General features: G+C 46.7%; 1 protein-coding gene and 1 long non-coding RNA gene across 8 annotated transcripts in view; one reads left to right on the top strand and one right to left on the bottom strand.

The window, feature by feature from the left end:
- LOC109382663 (uncharacterized) overlaps positions 1 to 805 on the bottom strand; it is a 5098-nt gene extending 4293 nt beyond the window's left edge. Inside the window, exon 1 of one of the 2 annotated variants that reach the window (XR_002123961.1) lies at positions 727 to 805. This is a non-coding gene — a long non-coding RNA (uncharacterized LOC109382663). Of the gene's footprint in view, positions 1 to 332; positions 668 to 726 lie in introns of those variants that run through there. The other variant, XR_002123962.1, reaches the window with a different exon arrangement.
- FOXN3 (forkhead box N3) overlaps positions 1 to 15938 on the top strand; it is a 383907-nt gene that overhangs the window by 150793 nt on the left and 217176 nt on the right. For 3 of the 6 annotated variants that reach the window (XM_019642327.1, XM_019642326.1, XM_019642322.1), the window contains exons 1-2: positions 7 to 116; positions 3617 to 4173. In XM_019642327.1, coding sequence (XP_019497872.1) covers positions 3631 to 4173 — 543 coding nt within the window. In that variant the 5' untranslated portion in view covers positions 7 to 116; positions 3617 to 3630. Of the gene's footprint in view, positions 1 to 6; positions 117 to 3616; positions 4174 to 15938 lie in introns of those variants that run through there. The other 3 variants (XM_019642323.1, XM_019642325.1, XM_019642324.1) reach the window with 1 other exon arrangement.

Below are 15938 nucleotides of genomic sequence, written 5' to 3'. Positions count from 1 at the left end.
GCCCGCGCGCCCGCAGCCGGGCCACCGAGCGATGCCCGCCGGGCGCCCGCGAAAGTTTGTCGGCTCCCGCTGAAGGACAGCGGCGCCCCCGCCTCCCGGCGCCCGGCTCCGGCCAGGTGAGTTTGCCCCGCGCTCCCCGCCGGCGCCGGAGCGGGACTGGGTGGCGGGCGGGGGCGCTCGTCGGAGGCGGACCTGGAGGCGCCCTCGCCGCGCTCCGCGGTCCGGGGACTCCGCAGCTCCAGGAGGAGGGCGCGGGGCGGGGGCCTGGCCGGGCGGGGAGACGGGCGGGAGCCCCCGAGCGGGGAAGTTGCCGGGTCCGAAGAGTTTCCTACCCCGACGTGCGGGCTCTTCCCGGTGCCTTGATTTCCAAAAAGACGCCCGACAGGAGCAGAGTTGGTTTTATCCACGGAGGACGGGATCCCCCGCCGTTCCGGGCCGGGGGTGGGGGTGCTGATCAAGAGGAGACCCCAAGATGGGAAACAGGCTCCTAACAAAGATACCCTCCCCCCACAAAACTGCAGGCTCTGCACCCGCAGCGAGCGTCTCCCGAGACCCCCGAGGCCCGACCCCTCCTCACCCCGGCCCTCTTTGAAACCTTCCTTGAGCCCTGGAGAAGTTGGGGGACGGCGGGCTTTTATTGATGTGTTTTTAAGGCTTGCCGCGGTGCGGCCAATAAAAGGTTTATGACATCTGACCGGCAGTGAAGGTATGCGAGCTCCCAATTACCCTGTATACGAAGAGAAGAGCAGTTTTCCCGTTGCCTGGCAACGCCGCTGATTGACGCTGGACGCAGCCAATCGCCGCTCCCGCAGGTCCCCTTGAAATGTTTTTGACAAGTACTGTACCAGGGAGTGGAGCGCGTGCGTGTGTGCGCGCTCGCGCGCGCGCGCTCGCGCGCGCGCGCTCGCGCGCGCGCGCTCGAGGAGAAGAGGGGCGGGGGTTACCCGGCCCCCCCCAAAACTCGCGACTGCCCTGCTCCGCTTGGGGAGGATTTCTCAACTTTTTAAAGTTCACATCGAACATCTGTTCAGAGCTGGGCCAGTAATGTCTTTGTCAGTTATTTGGAGACATTCTGATAGCCGGCAAGAAACTAGCTTTCCTGCTGCCTTTAGTCCGTTAAAAAGCAAAAAAGATAACAAAACACAGCAAGTCATAAAAAAACAAAAAGAGGGTGTGTATGGGGGGCGGGGACGTAACCAATAGCAAACTGAAAAGTTGTAAGGAGGTCACTAGCGAATAACTTTGCGTGTCTGGTGGAGCAACCTTTTTGGCTGCAGATTAAAAATGTTTGCTTAACTGCAGACTCACATGATCTGGACCCCCCCCCCTCTGAAATACGAGGAAAAAAAAGATTTGCCGAATTATGTAGTTTGAGTATAATAATGGAAAACTCCTCAGCTGTGGTTTCTGGGAACTGATTTTTAAAATGGAGCTGTAGTGATCAGCAGCTCTTGATACTATTGCTATAAAATGTGGATTTATAGGGATGCAGTTAGTTGGAGGGTATGGGTGAGGGACAGAGACACAAAGCACGCAAATGACCCAAGGGGACTGAACCCTGTAACACTGTTCTTGACAGTGTCTTTTTTTCTAATAAAACCATATTGCTGGCGATGTTTGTTTAAAACAAAAGAAAACATGGAGAATAGTGTGTTGGTTCCTTTGGGAAGCTGCTGACAAATAAGCAAATTAAAAAGAAAGAGCAGCATGTTGTCATAGCAACAGTGCAATTAAATTACTTTACTGTCAGCCATGATATAATTTTCCTGTTTGGAAGCTCAGGAGACATAAAACTTTCATTTGGAGCTAAAGTTGACTTTAGTGGCTGGGTAGTACTCTTTTGTATTCTACTGTGTGGATATTCCTGGTTATCAGAAAATTCAGTTTTTTATTGGGATCTGAGGAAACTTTGAAAGAGACAAACCTAGCTTTGATTTGTTCATAAAGAAGGTAGAAGCATTATCAGGCTGGTCTCTATCAAATTCCCAACCCTAAAGATGCTAGCTTATTTTTTTAAAAATGTGTCATGCACTATTCAGGTTAGTACATGACAGAAAGAAGTATTCTCTGTGGATGAACATAAAGTGTCCAGACTGCCCTGCTCTGGGGCTTGGATGGCCGTCGCAGTTTTCTTTCCTTAGACTTGGGCATCTCACAGCAGCTCCAGAGGTCCTGTCTGGCCTTCTGTCAGCAGGTTCTGTTTGTTTGTCCACCTTTGGGGGGAGGGGGAGGAGTGCTACAGTTCTGGGGTGCCCTTGGTCGGCTGTGTAGTGCCCCACGTTATGCTTTCTAGAATCCCATTCTAGAGTTTCCCCAGCTGAAGTGGCAGTTACTTTAGGCATAGTGTCAATGGACGTTTCAAGCCCTAGATGACCATGCCTTTGCTTTGATGTGTTCATTCTTTTTTTCTAGATAGATTGCTTGATCTCCTTACTTGCGGGGGAAACTATAAAAGACACGCTTCTTAAACCAAGTGCATTGTTTGAGCGCAACAAACGGCGAGTGGGAGACCTCTCTCATTATCTGTACCGTTCTTTCTGTCTTACATTGAATATCGGGTTGAACAGCTTTGTATCTGCCGGGTCATTCTTGCCACATCCTCATTTTCTTTTCTTATCAGATATTTTACTCCCTGTTCTAGGTCATTGATACAAATGGGGATGGCAGTGGAGGGGAGCGAAGGGGTGGGGGAAAGCAGAAGAGAATTCTATAACAATTTTTGTTGAATTTGCCTTCCTGTCTTGAAGCTGCCCCTTGCGTTCCTGACTTTTTTCAGCAATTCTGATTTCAGTTACTGGCTTGTCTCACATATTCCCATTTTTATTTGTGTTGTTGCCTGAAATTACTTTTTTGTTCAGAATGTAGTGTCCCAATCAAATTAAATGCACTTCTTCCTCCAGTTCGAATCCAGAGAATTCAAATGTAATTAAAGTTGCAGAGTTTTTGGTCATGACTTACAGAGGGAAAAAAAGCAATCAAACAAAACACTACCAAATTGATGCTCACTGTGGCCACAGGTTTTATTCTGAGGCAGTTGTGATGGCCTTTGTGTGGAAACAGCTGAACTTATCTGAAACAACTGGCCTGATACGTACAGGTATTTTCTTTTTTTTGAGAACGATAGACAATGAGACTTGTCACCCCAAGTGATAGGGGTTATGCATTGAGCTTATTATGTAGTGTTTATTACAAGGCTCGAAAGGTTTTTTTACCTTTGTACATTGTTCACATATTATAGATAAACTGAGGCAGCAAGAAAAGGCTGATTTTCCCAGGGTCACAGTGAGAGTCTTCATAGGTCCAGGAAGAAGGCATTGTGAAATTTCCTTTTGTTTTTATGTGCATTTGCACATTAAAGGTGCTCTAAATATTTCCAGTCTTACTGTATTGAGGGGGTGACAGGGCACTGTGCTGTAGGCATGGTGAATCGATTTTACTTACTGTGCATCTCTGTGTGGTGGAATTATGGGTTTGTGTTACTCAGCGTGGGAGCCATGAGCTGGTAAGGGGTCCATCAAGGTGGCAGGAGTGTGGGGGCAAAAGAATTAAGAGGGCACAGCTGCCTTTCCAGTGTGGGTTTCACTAACTCATCTTTTCTCTATAATGTGTTTACCAGGAGCCTTCACGTAAATGGGTCCAGTCATGCCTCCCAGTAAGAAGCCAGAAAGCTCAGGAATTAGTGTCTCCAGCGGGCTGAGTCAGTGTTACCGGGGCAGCGGTTTCTCCAAGGCCCTTCAGGAAGACGATGACCTCGATTTTTCTCTGCCTGACATCCGATTAGAAGAGGGGGCCATGGAAGATGAAGAGCTGACCAACCTGAACTGGCTGCATGAGAGCAAGAACTTGCTGAAGAGCTTTGGGGAGTCGGTCCTCAGGAGCGTCAGCCCCGTCCAGGACCTGGACGATGACACGCCCCCGTCCCCCGCCCACTCGGACATGCCCTACGATGCCAGGCAGAACCCTAACTGCAAACCCCCTTATTCGTTTAGCTGCCTCATATTTATGGCCATCGAGGATTCTCCAACCAAGCGTCTGCCGGTAAAGGATATCTACAACTGGATCTTGGAACATTTTCCGTATTTTGCAAATGCACCTACTGGGTGGAAAAATTCAGTGAGACATAACTTGTCATTGAATAAGTGTTTCAAGAAAGTGGACAAGGAGAGGAGTCAGGTAAGCCTCTGTGTATAGAACTCCAGTTTTTCTTTTTTAAATTAAAATTTTTTCTCCATTCAAAAATTGTTAAGGAATGCGAACTCCCCACCCTGAAGCAACAGTTATAAATGGATGATTTAATTCTCTTTCATTTATGTAGATAGTGGTAAAGAACTTCCTGTTTCTTAAGCATATTCATTAAATATGATTTTTTGGCATTTGTGCTGGATGGTTCCTGTTTCTTAAGCATATTCATTAAATATGATTTTTTGGCATTTGTGCTGGATGGAGGATTTCCCGCTGTGATATCCGACCATTATCACAGAACAGTGGTTTTGCACCCTTGATGGGTTCTTCCCTCACTGTGGTTGGGTCAGTTTGGGTTTAGAGTACAAGGGGCAGCCCTTAACCATGAGGGGTGTGTCTGTGTGTATTTGAGAAAAATTGCCATAAAGGACTAGAGGAAAATGGCAATTCTTTTTGCAAGTTAACTTGGGGAAAGGCACCACCTCTGGGATTCTGGAATAAATGGACAGGAGTGGACGTTGGGAGACAACTGGAGCATACTTATTTACTCCTAAGACTGAACAAAGACAGACAGGAATTGCCCAGGTGACTCAAAATCAGGTATCTACCTAAGTGTTTGGCAACTTTGGAACTCCCTGACTTTGAAAAATTGGCTCACGGTAAAGTTTCCACCAGAGACTGACTTAAAAAACATTGACTTGTGACTTTAAAGCCTTAGCTCGAGCTTCATGGTCCTCTAAAGGGAGATGGTTTTAATAATTTGCCTTACCTTTCTTGTAAGGAATATAATAGGTACAATAGAAATTGGGTCGACCGTTAGAGCTGGAAAACAAAATTGGGATCTGACTTGGAGTTCTGAAAGGTAATGTAGCCACAGTTAAAATAAATTGCTGGAAAATGTTTTCTCCACCGAGTTTTCGTGTGACTGTTTTCCAGCTTGGTTTTCTGTGTTAATCATGTTGCAGTGTGCAGCTGATGGTCTGCTTTCACCCTTTTTGAAGTTCAGGTTCGGGTTCAGGATCACTATTGGGTGGGGTCAGCAGCTCTGCAGGGTTGGGGCCTTTAATTTCTTCTCTCCAGAAGCCTGTTTCTATTTGCAGTAGAATCTTGAGACTGAGAAAGTTCTTGTCGTGGGCATGGAAGAATACGAATAAGAAAGTGGTGAAGTCATATTTCTCCTTCCTGTAACTGGGCGTGCTTGACTGCAAATGTTGTGTACCCAGAGTTCATGTTCAAGATGGGGAGTGGGCATCATGCAGGGTTTGAGGAGGGCTATTGCCTGGGAAGTAGACAGATAGGACACTTAGGACCTTTGCCTTCGATCGCTGGTGATGCCTGGATCCAGGGGCCACGTGTGAATATTCACCTGTTCTGGGCCCTTCTTCCCCAGGTTCTGTTTTTATATAACTGTGACAATTGTAAGGTGCTGCCGCTGTCCCCACGTGTCCATGTCTTTCCCTCCTTCCCTCCACATCTCAGAATGGACAAATGGGCTTGGCTCTGTTGAGTGGTTTAAGCTCATTCTTTGAAGTTGAGAGAAAAATTCTCTTCTCCCCTGTAAAGAGCCACATCTGTGGCGTTAAAAGCTCCTGTACAGGTGGACCCTCGAGGCAAGAAAGGGAACATTGTAGGAGGCGATTCCGGGGTTAGAATGTGGAGAAGAAAGTGCTGTTCGGGTCCCCCAAAGCTGCATGTCACTGATAAAGCAAGGAGCAGGACTCTCAGACGGTGCACGTCGCCGCGTGCCTGCATCTCCGTGTGTGCCGTCATGCTGGTGCCCATCAAAGTGGTTGAGCAAATGCACACTCTGAAAGGTTAAATGAGCAACTCCAAAACAGTGCACAGCGACGGACGGAGAGGGATGTTTACCAGCCCTGGGAATGGCAAGTGGGTGTTGGGTGGCGTGTCAGGGAGAACTGTCTCTCGCCCATGCACCCCCTGCCCCCCAGTCATATTTTCTAGGGATGACAGTTGTCATTTGGAATAGATGCAGATATTGCCGGTTGAAAGGGAATGGTTTTAAGGATTTAAGATTGTGAATCTCATGAAATGTTGATTTCTGGCTTCCTAGCCGTGCTGACCTGTGTTAACATGTTTCTGATGAAATACTAGTCAGTTTTGTGGTTGAGAGTTTGTTCCCAGGGTTTGTGATGCTGTGAGAACAAAGCAAGGCGCGTGAGTTTCTCCCCTTTTCTCCCCTTCTCTTGGGCTGCCCAGGGGCCAGTAGGTGGCTGTTCTGAGAGGCGTCAACTCTAGACTCCCAGGGACTCAACAGGGACTTCCAGGGCGCTGGCCCATTCACTTGGGGTTTTCTACAGTGGCTGGCTTAGTAAAGGGGAAGGCATTCCCCCTGACACTTTGCCCAGCGAAACCTCCTTCAGCTCTACAGGTGACCTTGTTTTTTCTCCCAGAGGATTGTACTTTGCGGTAGCTCCCACACTGGGGTTCGGCTGCAATACAATGACTAAATAAGTGCACCTGAATATTGGTGGGAAGCATGTTTGATGGAAACTGGAGCCTTGCAAGTTGTATTCACAGAGTTAGCCATCCCACGTTCTTTTTTTCTCTTTTAAAAGTGTAGAACACAGTTTTAAACTTGACATAACTGTGAGAACATGGAATTCCGTGTGATCCTTGTCTCTGAGGGGTTGGAACACATACCCTGCTGGACTCTTTGGCTGGGATGTTGGCCCTGGAACGTACTAGATTGCATCAGAATCACCTGTAGCATTTAAAAACAATGACTGATTCTGGGCCCCTCCCTGGAGATTCTGATTCAGACGGTTTGAGATGGGTTGGGGAAATTCAGTGTCCTGATAAGCTTCGGAGGTGTTTCTCACTTGCAGCCAGATTTGAGAATCCCCGAACTAGATGCCTTTGAGTTCTTTCCAGTGCTTAAGATTTCATCAAGAACATGTTCTCATGAATGAGTAAATCAGGGGAGAATAGATGGTTTTGCTTCCGTGTTCTCTCTCCCTTTCTCTCTCTGTCTCTCAAGTTTAGAGTTTTGTTTTTATTTTTTAATCATGGAAAATTTCAAACATACACAGTAGAGATAACAATATGATGAATCCACAGACCCATCACCACCGCTGCTCACCTCCAGATTCTGTAGTGAATTAAGGGTTTCCCTCACTTACTTCGTTCTTTTTTGTTGCTTAAGTATTTTGAAGCAAATCCTAGACCTCATGACATTTTACCCCGACATATTTTGGTGTGTGTAAGAATAATTGACCTTTTCTTACCTAATCACAACACCAGCGTCACCCCCTAACAAAATGACCAGCTCTTTGGTGTTACCTAATCCCGGGTCTAGATTCAGATCTCCTCGATGGTTTACAAAATGTTTGTTTGAATTAGGATCCAAACACTGTTGACAAGTTGCAGTTGACTGTTAATGTTTCTTTAGTCAGTTTTCATCCCCAGCAATCCCTTTTTCGTGCCCTTCCTTGTTAAGGAGACCCATCCTTTGGGCTTTGGAATGCCCCACATCCTGTGTATATCATCCGGGGTTTCATCTAGCTTGTTCCTCTGTCCCCTGTATTTTCTGTGAAATGCAAGTAAGCGCTAAAGGCTAGATCACATTTTGGCTTTTTTATCCCCAGGAATATTGAGAAGTCTTGTGTGTTCTCACATCAGGAAGCCTGGGTGACCCTCTCCTGGGCATGCTGAGCTTGAGCTGTGGGTTCTCATGGGGTCGGTGCTCCCTCCTCTGCAGAATTCCCCATCAGCCTTTCATCTCATGGTTTCATCTAGTGAGGACCTTTGCCCGAATCAATTAAGATAGAGTTTCAAAGTCAGGGATTGAGTTTTTTTTTTAAAGATTTTTATTGGGGAATTGGGGGGATGGGAACAGTGCTGGGGAATTGGGGAAAGGGGAACAGACAAGTCGCTGTCGTCTTGTTCCTCAATCCAGTTGTGGAGGACGTCGCTTCACTGGCCCAAGTTGGCACCATCATTGCGCTCTTCTCTGGCGAGGCAGATCAGTCGCCGGCTTCTGGATGGCTGCTCACTGCGGCTGCTGGCCGCTCACGCTGGCTGCTGGCCACACACGGTAGCCCATGGCAATCCACTGCCACAGGGACTGCAGCCCACGCCGTCGCCGGCGACTCATGGCAGCCCAGCTCCAGGCCGAGCTGCCGCCCAGCATCCTAGCCGCGGAGGGCAGCGTCACCGGCCCTCATATGTGGGATCCGAACCGGGGCCCTCTGGCATCCCAAGCGAGTTCTTAACCATCGCGCCACTCGGCCGGCCCAGGGATTGAGTTTTATACCTCTTAAATACAGACCTTGGTTAGGACTGTGAGATTCGCAAGTACTAACCTCTCTGAGTACTTATAAATGAGAAATAAAGTGCAGTGTTTTTTTTTTAATTGACGGCATAATGTTCAGGTGTGTTTCTATTTCTGTACTTCTCAACTTCCCCACTTGCCCCTTTAACACAAAACAAATTGTTGTCATAAGAGGGTGTATAAAGGAAACACTGTGCGAAAGTATTTTTATTATACCCAGAGCTGAGTGCTTTAAATGCTATTTTAGGTTACAAATATAGGCAACTTGTCTTGTTTGAAAGTGAACTCTATTGGAAGCCAGGATACCTGGCTCTAGTTTTGATGCTGGTGGCACGTGGCTGTCTTGGACCTCAGTTTTCTCCTATATAGAAGCAGGGCTTTGTAGTTGCTTTGTAGGGCTTCTTAACAGGGGTCTTTGGGTGTCAGAGGCTCTGCAGACAGCCTGAAATTATTGACCACAGGTCATGTGACTATGCATATTTCATTTTCCTAGAGGATTCCAGGATTTTGTTTGATTAGTTTTTAGGTTCTTCGTGGAACCTCTGACCCCCTGAAGGGTGAGGAACTGCCAGTATTTTGTAATACCAATAGTGGACTTAACATGGAACACCCTCCGTGTGCTTTTTGTATGTAGTATCCCATTGCTTCCTCCCTCCAATCCTATAAGGTAGCTCCTATTTTCCTTCTTAAAATAGATGATGAGGTAAGCTCAGAGTGGTTGTCACTTGCTGGAGGTCACACAGCTGGTAAGTAGCAGAACAGGAATTACCGCTAATTCTCTCCAATTCTATAGGGCTCGGTGCTTAAATGAACCCTGGTGCCTGATGACACCTTTTTCAGCATAGAGGCTTTTGTAGATGGTCTGTATGTGCTTCCTCAAACTATTCTATGAACATGAGTTACAGGGGACTAAAATAACCCAAAGAAACCCAGAGTCCAGTCTGGGGGTGCAGGATAGAGGAAGGGCAATACAGAGAATGTTTTTATGCTCTTGCAATAGGGGCCAAATTCTGCCTTTGTCAGCAAATAGAAAGGTGTCACATTCGCATGAAGCGTATCACTGCCCTCTCTGCTTCCTGTTTCCAGGCTCTGTCCCAGGCCTCCTGCCTCCCAGGCCCCTCCGCTGTGATCTGGCCCAAGTTCAGAGCCCGTTCTCCCTGCGTACACACTGTTTATACAAGTTCTCCCTCCAGTGCTCAGCCCCGTTGATGTGCACTTTTCCATCCTGGTGGATGAGATTCTTTTTCAACGGCAGTCTGGAAAAAGGAGGTCGCACCTTTTACGTGGCAGCACCCCCGTACGTACAGTTACCTCCGATTTCCTCCCCTTGCCGGTATAATCACAGGATCAAGAGCATTTCCCTTTCCCGTGACGCTAGTCGACATATCCGTTTAATTGATAGTCATGTTTGTAAGAAGATAAGACTTATTTTGTTGTTTGGATAAATAATGCTGTTTGAAAGACTGTGGTCTGGTCCTAAAAACGAGGGTGATGTTGGGTGATGGGACATGCAAAAATGTGATGAGGCGTTTAAGTCTTCTGTGGGCTCTGGGGCAAGTGACGATGCTCTTCCTGCCTGAGCTGGGGCTGCCCCCCACAGTTGTGGGAACATAGCCTCCTCCTCCCAGCGCCCACTGCCTAACTTTCTATTGTCTGTGCTATAGACCACGTTGCCTCAGAAGGTTGAGACTTTACCAGGGTCTCTGAGGGGCCAGAAATAAACATACCCCATGTCTCAGGCCCTGGGGTAGGAAGCACTTCATACCACCATCCTCTGTCATCCTGAGAATCCTGTGTACCCCCATTGGCCATGCTCCCCCACTGATCCATTTGCTAGACACTACTTCCTTTCTTCCAGACACTACTCCTTCCTGATTCTCCCAGATGTTAGAAACCTTGGCTGCAGGGACATTTCTGTTGTCTTGGTCTTGCCAACTGCTCATTGTTTGTCTGCTCAATCACTCAACAAACTTTTTAAAGTACATGCTAGGGCCAATACCTACTCTACTTAACTTTATACCATGTGGAAAAGGATACACAATGGAATCTTTTGTCCACAGCCTAGAAAGCATTGGTGGTCCAGTGAGCCCTCCCCACAGTTTCTCTGTAGCTAGTGGAACTGAACCAGGAGAAGCTCTTCTCTCAGCGTTCTCTCCCTTTTCATTTGTCTATTTCCTATTCTTCACATCATTGCTTCTCTGGCCCTTCCATTTCAAGGATATGCTGCTTTTCCAGTCCCCGCAGGGACTTCCCTGCTCTTGACCTTGATGAGGATCTGTCCAGGTCTCCTGGAAAGCTTGGTTCCTCTGGACCTGATACGGGGCCCCATTGGTGCATCTATCCAGTATCTCTCCACTTTAACTGTTCGGAAAATGTTGTATTCTCTCTGGTAGGGCTTTGTGGTACCTCGGTAGGTCTATGAGATGCTTCTTCATTGACGTACTGCCTGGTTATCCAACCAGCAAGAAATTGTTCTCGGAACCCCTCCCTGTAGAGATGAAGAGGCTTTGGGATTCCCCTTTGAAATCACTTTAGCTGCAGGATAATTCTCTGCAGTAAATATAGGAAGTTGGCACACTGACCTCCTATTAAAGTCATGGGTTTTGCTTCTTTCACAAATAGTGATGGGTTATTTGGATTATTATACATACTCTGCCATGGAGCCCTTGGTCGTAAGAAATGCTCTTAAGCTTTGGCAAGGTAATGGCAGGTTTTGGATCTTGAATATCCCTTATGGAGGAGCACTTGAATAACTTGTTAGCAAAGCATCTTTCTGCTGTGGGAGTGAGCTTGAGAACACCAAGAACAGGTTAATTAGGATGAGGTTTGATTATTGTAGAAAATCCAAATAACAGTGAATTAAACATAGAAGTGTGCTGCTCTGTCACGTAATTTAAGTCTTGAGGAACTGGATAGAAACCCACTACGTCTCATCTGTCTTTTTGCTCAACTGTTCTTAGTACATTGTTAGTTTCTGTTTTCAGTCTTCTCATGGTCCAAGATGGCATCAGCCAGCTTGTTCTCATTTTAGGAAGCAGGAAGGGGTATGCAGGCAAAGACAAAAGGGGGTTCCATTGAGTTAGCAATTTTAAGGAGCTTTTCCAGAAACCCCACACTGTGCTTTCATCTCATTGGTTAGAGCTTGCTCACATGATGCCTCTTAGCTGCAAGGAAGTCTGGGAAATGTAGTCTTTTAACTGGGCCTCTTGCAATCCCAAATAAAACATTGGTTTTGTTACTAAGCAAGCATAGGATTTTCTGCCGCAGAGGTCTAGATGCTTAGGTGGCGAATGTTGCTGGACCCAAGGGATGTGTTAGAACAGTATCAGGAAAAGGAAGGAGAGAGATGGGTAGTTGGGGAGGTTATGTAAGTAAGTATGAGGAGTTGGTGGAGGAGTTAAGATGCTAAGGGGAAAACTTTAAATTGCCCTAGTAACTTAACTAAAGCAGAGATGCTGACCCATTTTTTTTTTTTTATTAAAACATTCCAGTTAAGGTTTTGCTTCAAGATATTCTGGTTATGTTGCATTTAATATCTTCAAAAGCAATAGCTTGATAGAGGTATGCCCCAAGTATGATAGGAAAAAAAGCAAGGAAATATATGGTTGACGATAGAGAGTAAAGTTGTTCTTTTAATAATAACTTGGTGGTTTGCTGTATGAGTTTCCACAGTTCCAAGAACAGAATTAAGTCTTTGGGTGTGTGTTTGTATCAGTGTGTGTGTGCGTGTGTGTGTGTGTGTGTGTGTGTGTGTGTGTGTGTGCGCGCGCGCGCGCGCACGCGTGCGCGTGCATGCATCTGCTTGTTTGAGTACCTTTGCTTGTGAACTCAGCAGGAGAGCAGTAAAGACAGGCAGTGACTGTGCTGCTTCTCATGCTCCCCAATTACCCTTCTATCTCTTCCTTTCTTCACACAGGGTGTGTGAGGTTTCCCTCAGGGCCCGGTGGGGTCAAGTTCAGTGTTGCCTTCCGTTTACTGGAGCTCTGTGAAGTGCCTTACGGAAGGCTATGACTGTCCTCCTCTAGGGACAGGGCCAGTGAGTGATTTAACTAATGTCATTAGACAGAAAACACTCAGCTAGCAGAACATTTGTACATGCTTTGTTTTTAGAAGGATAGGCCAGGTCACTTGAGTGCTGACTTCAATCATGGCTTATTGTGGAGGGGAGAAAAATCCAGAGTCTGCTGGAATCAGAGTACAGGCGGTATGGCGCAGAGACGGAGTGCTGTCACACTAAGTGCTCCCAGAATACTCACAGAATGCCAAGTTCCTTCCAGAATCTTCCATAGGTGCAGTCATGTAAAGTGAGACCCTGCAGAAGCCTTAGTTTGCAAAGTAAAAATCAGACACTGCACTTACAAAAAGGAGTAGCTCAGTCATTTTAAAAGACTTTTCAGCAGTGGTTCATTCATGACACACATCGTTGTGGACTGCCAGGCACTGTTTTGTGTGCTGGGGATATGTTGGTGACTTGTGACAGTTCCTTGGCTGTTCTCCTAAACTATCCATGGGGCAGGGAGTAGGTAAGGGGAAGACACAGCTTGAAACGTCCAAGGACCAGAAAGGAGCCCTGGAGGAAGTGTATTAAAGAGAGGACCATGAAATGTTTAAAGGGACATCAGGGGCAAACATCTATTTGGGGCTTGTTCCAGTGGTGCGGAGTAGAGATCATGGGAATGACATTGGTTTAGACCAAGACTGGGGTTTGCGAAAACGCGTGTTGCAGATGTGGGTTGGGAGGTGGGATGGAGGTCAGAGCAAAAATTCTGTTGTGACCATGTTAAATTTGAGATTGCTTTTGAACATCTAAGTGGAGTCGTCAAGTTGGAAGTTTGATATGTAAGTTTCAAGCTCAATAGAGAAGTTGGAGTAGAGCTATGAATCTGGGACGCATTGGTGTTTATTTGGTAGACACTAAAGAGGATTTCTGGATCACTTCTCCATCAGAAAGGAGGTGAAATCCAACCTCTATTTCAGTTCTTATCGGAGATTATATTTCCATTCGTGTTTGATTAGAGAATTCATTTTGGGGTATATTCAGTGTAGCAAATAAAAGCAAAAGAGGAAGAAATTCAGACTTATTTAAAAAATAACTTACCTGTCGTTACTGTAGGTTTGCAGGCAGTAGAGAACAAACCTTTGCTTTTTGTAATGAGGGTGTAACTTCTCAATGTGCTCAGGGCCAGCCGCATCTACGATATGATGAGAGAAATGCACTCCAGTAAACATCTCATTTAGCAAAGCCCCCTAACCCATGACTTCTGTGAGTTCCTTGCCATCTGGTCCCTGGCTGGAGAGGAATTTTTCTTGTATATTCGTCTCCATAGCAACGAGTTTGCAGTTGATATGGAAAGTAAGCAGTTGCCTTGGCGACGGAGTTGCTGATGTGGTGGCTCCCCTGCTTTCAGGGAATGGATAAGCTGACCAAACTAGTTTAGATGCATCCTGTAGGGCGCTGTAATATCAGCTGCACATACTGGCCCTGACATTGTAAAATCAGTCCAGCTTTAAAAGAGATCGCAGCCCCTCCCCTTTCCAGAAGGAAGGGCTTGCAGAGGTAATAAATCAGACAAAAGTAGCTGCTGTCAGTTGAAATAGATTAGAAGAGGGATCTCCTGGTGGAATTTATTTAGTTTTCGTTTAAAGGAGAGTGTCATAGTCAGGACATATTTGGTTGCAAGGAAAAGAAAGCCACCCCAGTGGGCCTTAAGTAAAAGAGTGCTTGTCCCTAGGACAGAATAGTCAGTCCCACGGACCAGTGGCAAGGAGCAACGAAGCACATCTCGTGTCCATGGTGGTTGGAGCTGCCCCCTCTGTCCCTCTGTGGCCACATAGACGCTCATCCCTGCCTTTCTCTGGGAATCTGTTCTAGTCTCCTCTTTGCAGCCTGGCTTCCTCTGTGTTGGTCTTGATTTCTGCTTCCTCACATCCTTGGCATGCTATGGTGGAGTGTTGGTGCCAACCCTTGGCAGTGTGAGGCCCTAGTGTCCAGCGAAGTCGCCCTCATCGTTGGTCGTAGTTCCAGGCACACGGACTTGTTCTTCCTGGGTTAGGCGTTCATTCCCGGTCAAAATAGGGGGCAGGGTCCCTGGGATCAAGAAAGCTGCTGGCACTGTCCCTTCACTTGGGACGGGGCTTGGGCTTGGGTTTGAACAGTTTAAACATGGCTACAACAGAATGTTTTCTGGAAAGCCTTTGGTCTTTCGAAAGCATTTTCACAATGAAAATAAAAGTAATAAGAAACTTTAGAGTATTTTGTTCTTTCTGCCTCCCTTTGTGTCACCTCAGGTCATCTCTCACAGGTGACAGAGATGAGCACACCAGAGAACTCGGGAACTGTCCTGAGCCTCCCTCTTGCTTTTGTATCATTTCTGTGATGACTTCATCTTTCTTGCATTTCGTTTCCATCGATTTGGGGGCAGCGGCTCACAAACTAGCAAAGTTTTTCTTTGGTGGCTACTTCTTCCTGCCAGCTGCCCTCAAATTGCCTGTAATCACAGGGTTGAGTGATTACCAAAAATTGTGAACTCTAGCCCCCTGTTCTAGACAGGAATAAATGTCAGCTATCCAACACAAATTGTCCTGGTTTTCAAGATCAAGAGATTGGGTAATGGTTCTTTTTAACCACTGTGTGTGTACCAGCCTAAGTCATCACATTGAGATTTTCAACATGAGGAAAAATGTAATTACTCTGTGTCGGGAACTGGAGATATAAAGAGATTACAAAACTCTGGTGGAACAGTCTGGGCAAAGATAAAAAGAGACCAGGAAGGTTAAAAGTGGCATTTACCAATTGTCAAGGGATTGGCCCATGGCCAGAATTACGTGGCTTGAGACTCCAAAGGAGAAAATGACCCCTGAAGGTTAGGAACCCTGGGTGGGGAGACGGAATTTCATTAGCTGGATCCTTTAGGATGGGGGCTGGTGACAGGAGTGAGGAGGTCACCTGAGTCATCGGGGTTAGCTTGGACACCAGGTGGGGATGCAGATGGGGGGAGACTGAATGTGAACATGGAAACTGACCTTTTCACAGGGCTTGTGTGGGGGCATTTGTATCCCTGATCTTACAGCTTTCCAACAACCATAAAGTAGATTTTATGTTCTTCTTACAGGTGGGGAAACTGAGGTTCAGAAATTCAGTGGCTTGCTAAGGTGACACAGCCAGATGTTGAATCGAGATCTGAGACTTCTTTCTTTTTTTAAAGATTTTTATTGGGGAATTGGGGAGATGGGAACAGTGGTGGGGAATTGGGAGAAGGGGAACAGACAAGTTGCTGTCGTTTTGTTCTTCAGTCTAATTGTGGAGGATGTTGCTTCACTGGCCCAAGTTGGTACCATCATTGCGCTCTTCCCGGGCGAGGCAGATCAGTCACTGGCTTCTGGATGGCTGCTCACTGTGGCTGCTGGCCGCTCACGCTGGTTGCTGGCTACATACAGTAGCCCATGGCAATCCACTGCCACAGGG

This window comes from Hipposideros armiger, unplaced genomic scaffold (genome assembly GCF_001890085.2).
Source record: "Hipposideros armiger isolate ML-2016 unplaced genomic scaffold, ASM189008v1 scaffold_67, whole genome shotgun sequence".
NCBI lineage: Eukaryota > Metazoa > Chordata > Mammalia > Chiroptera > Hipposideridae > Hipposideros > Hipposideros armiger.
Note: the sequence above shows the minus strand (reverse complement) of the source record. Positions and strands in the feature narration are given on the sequence as shown.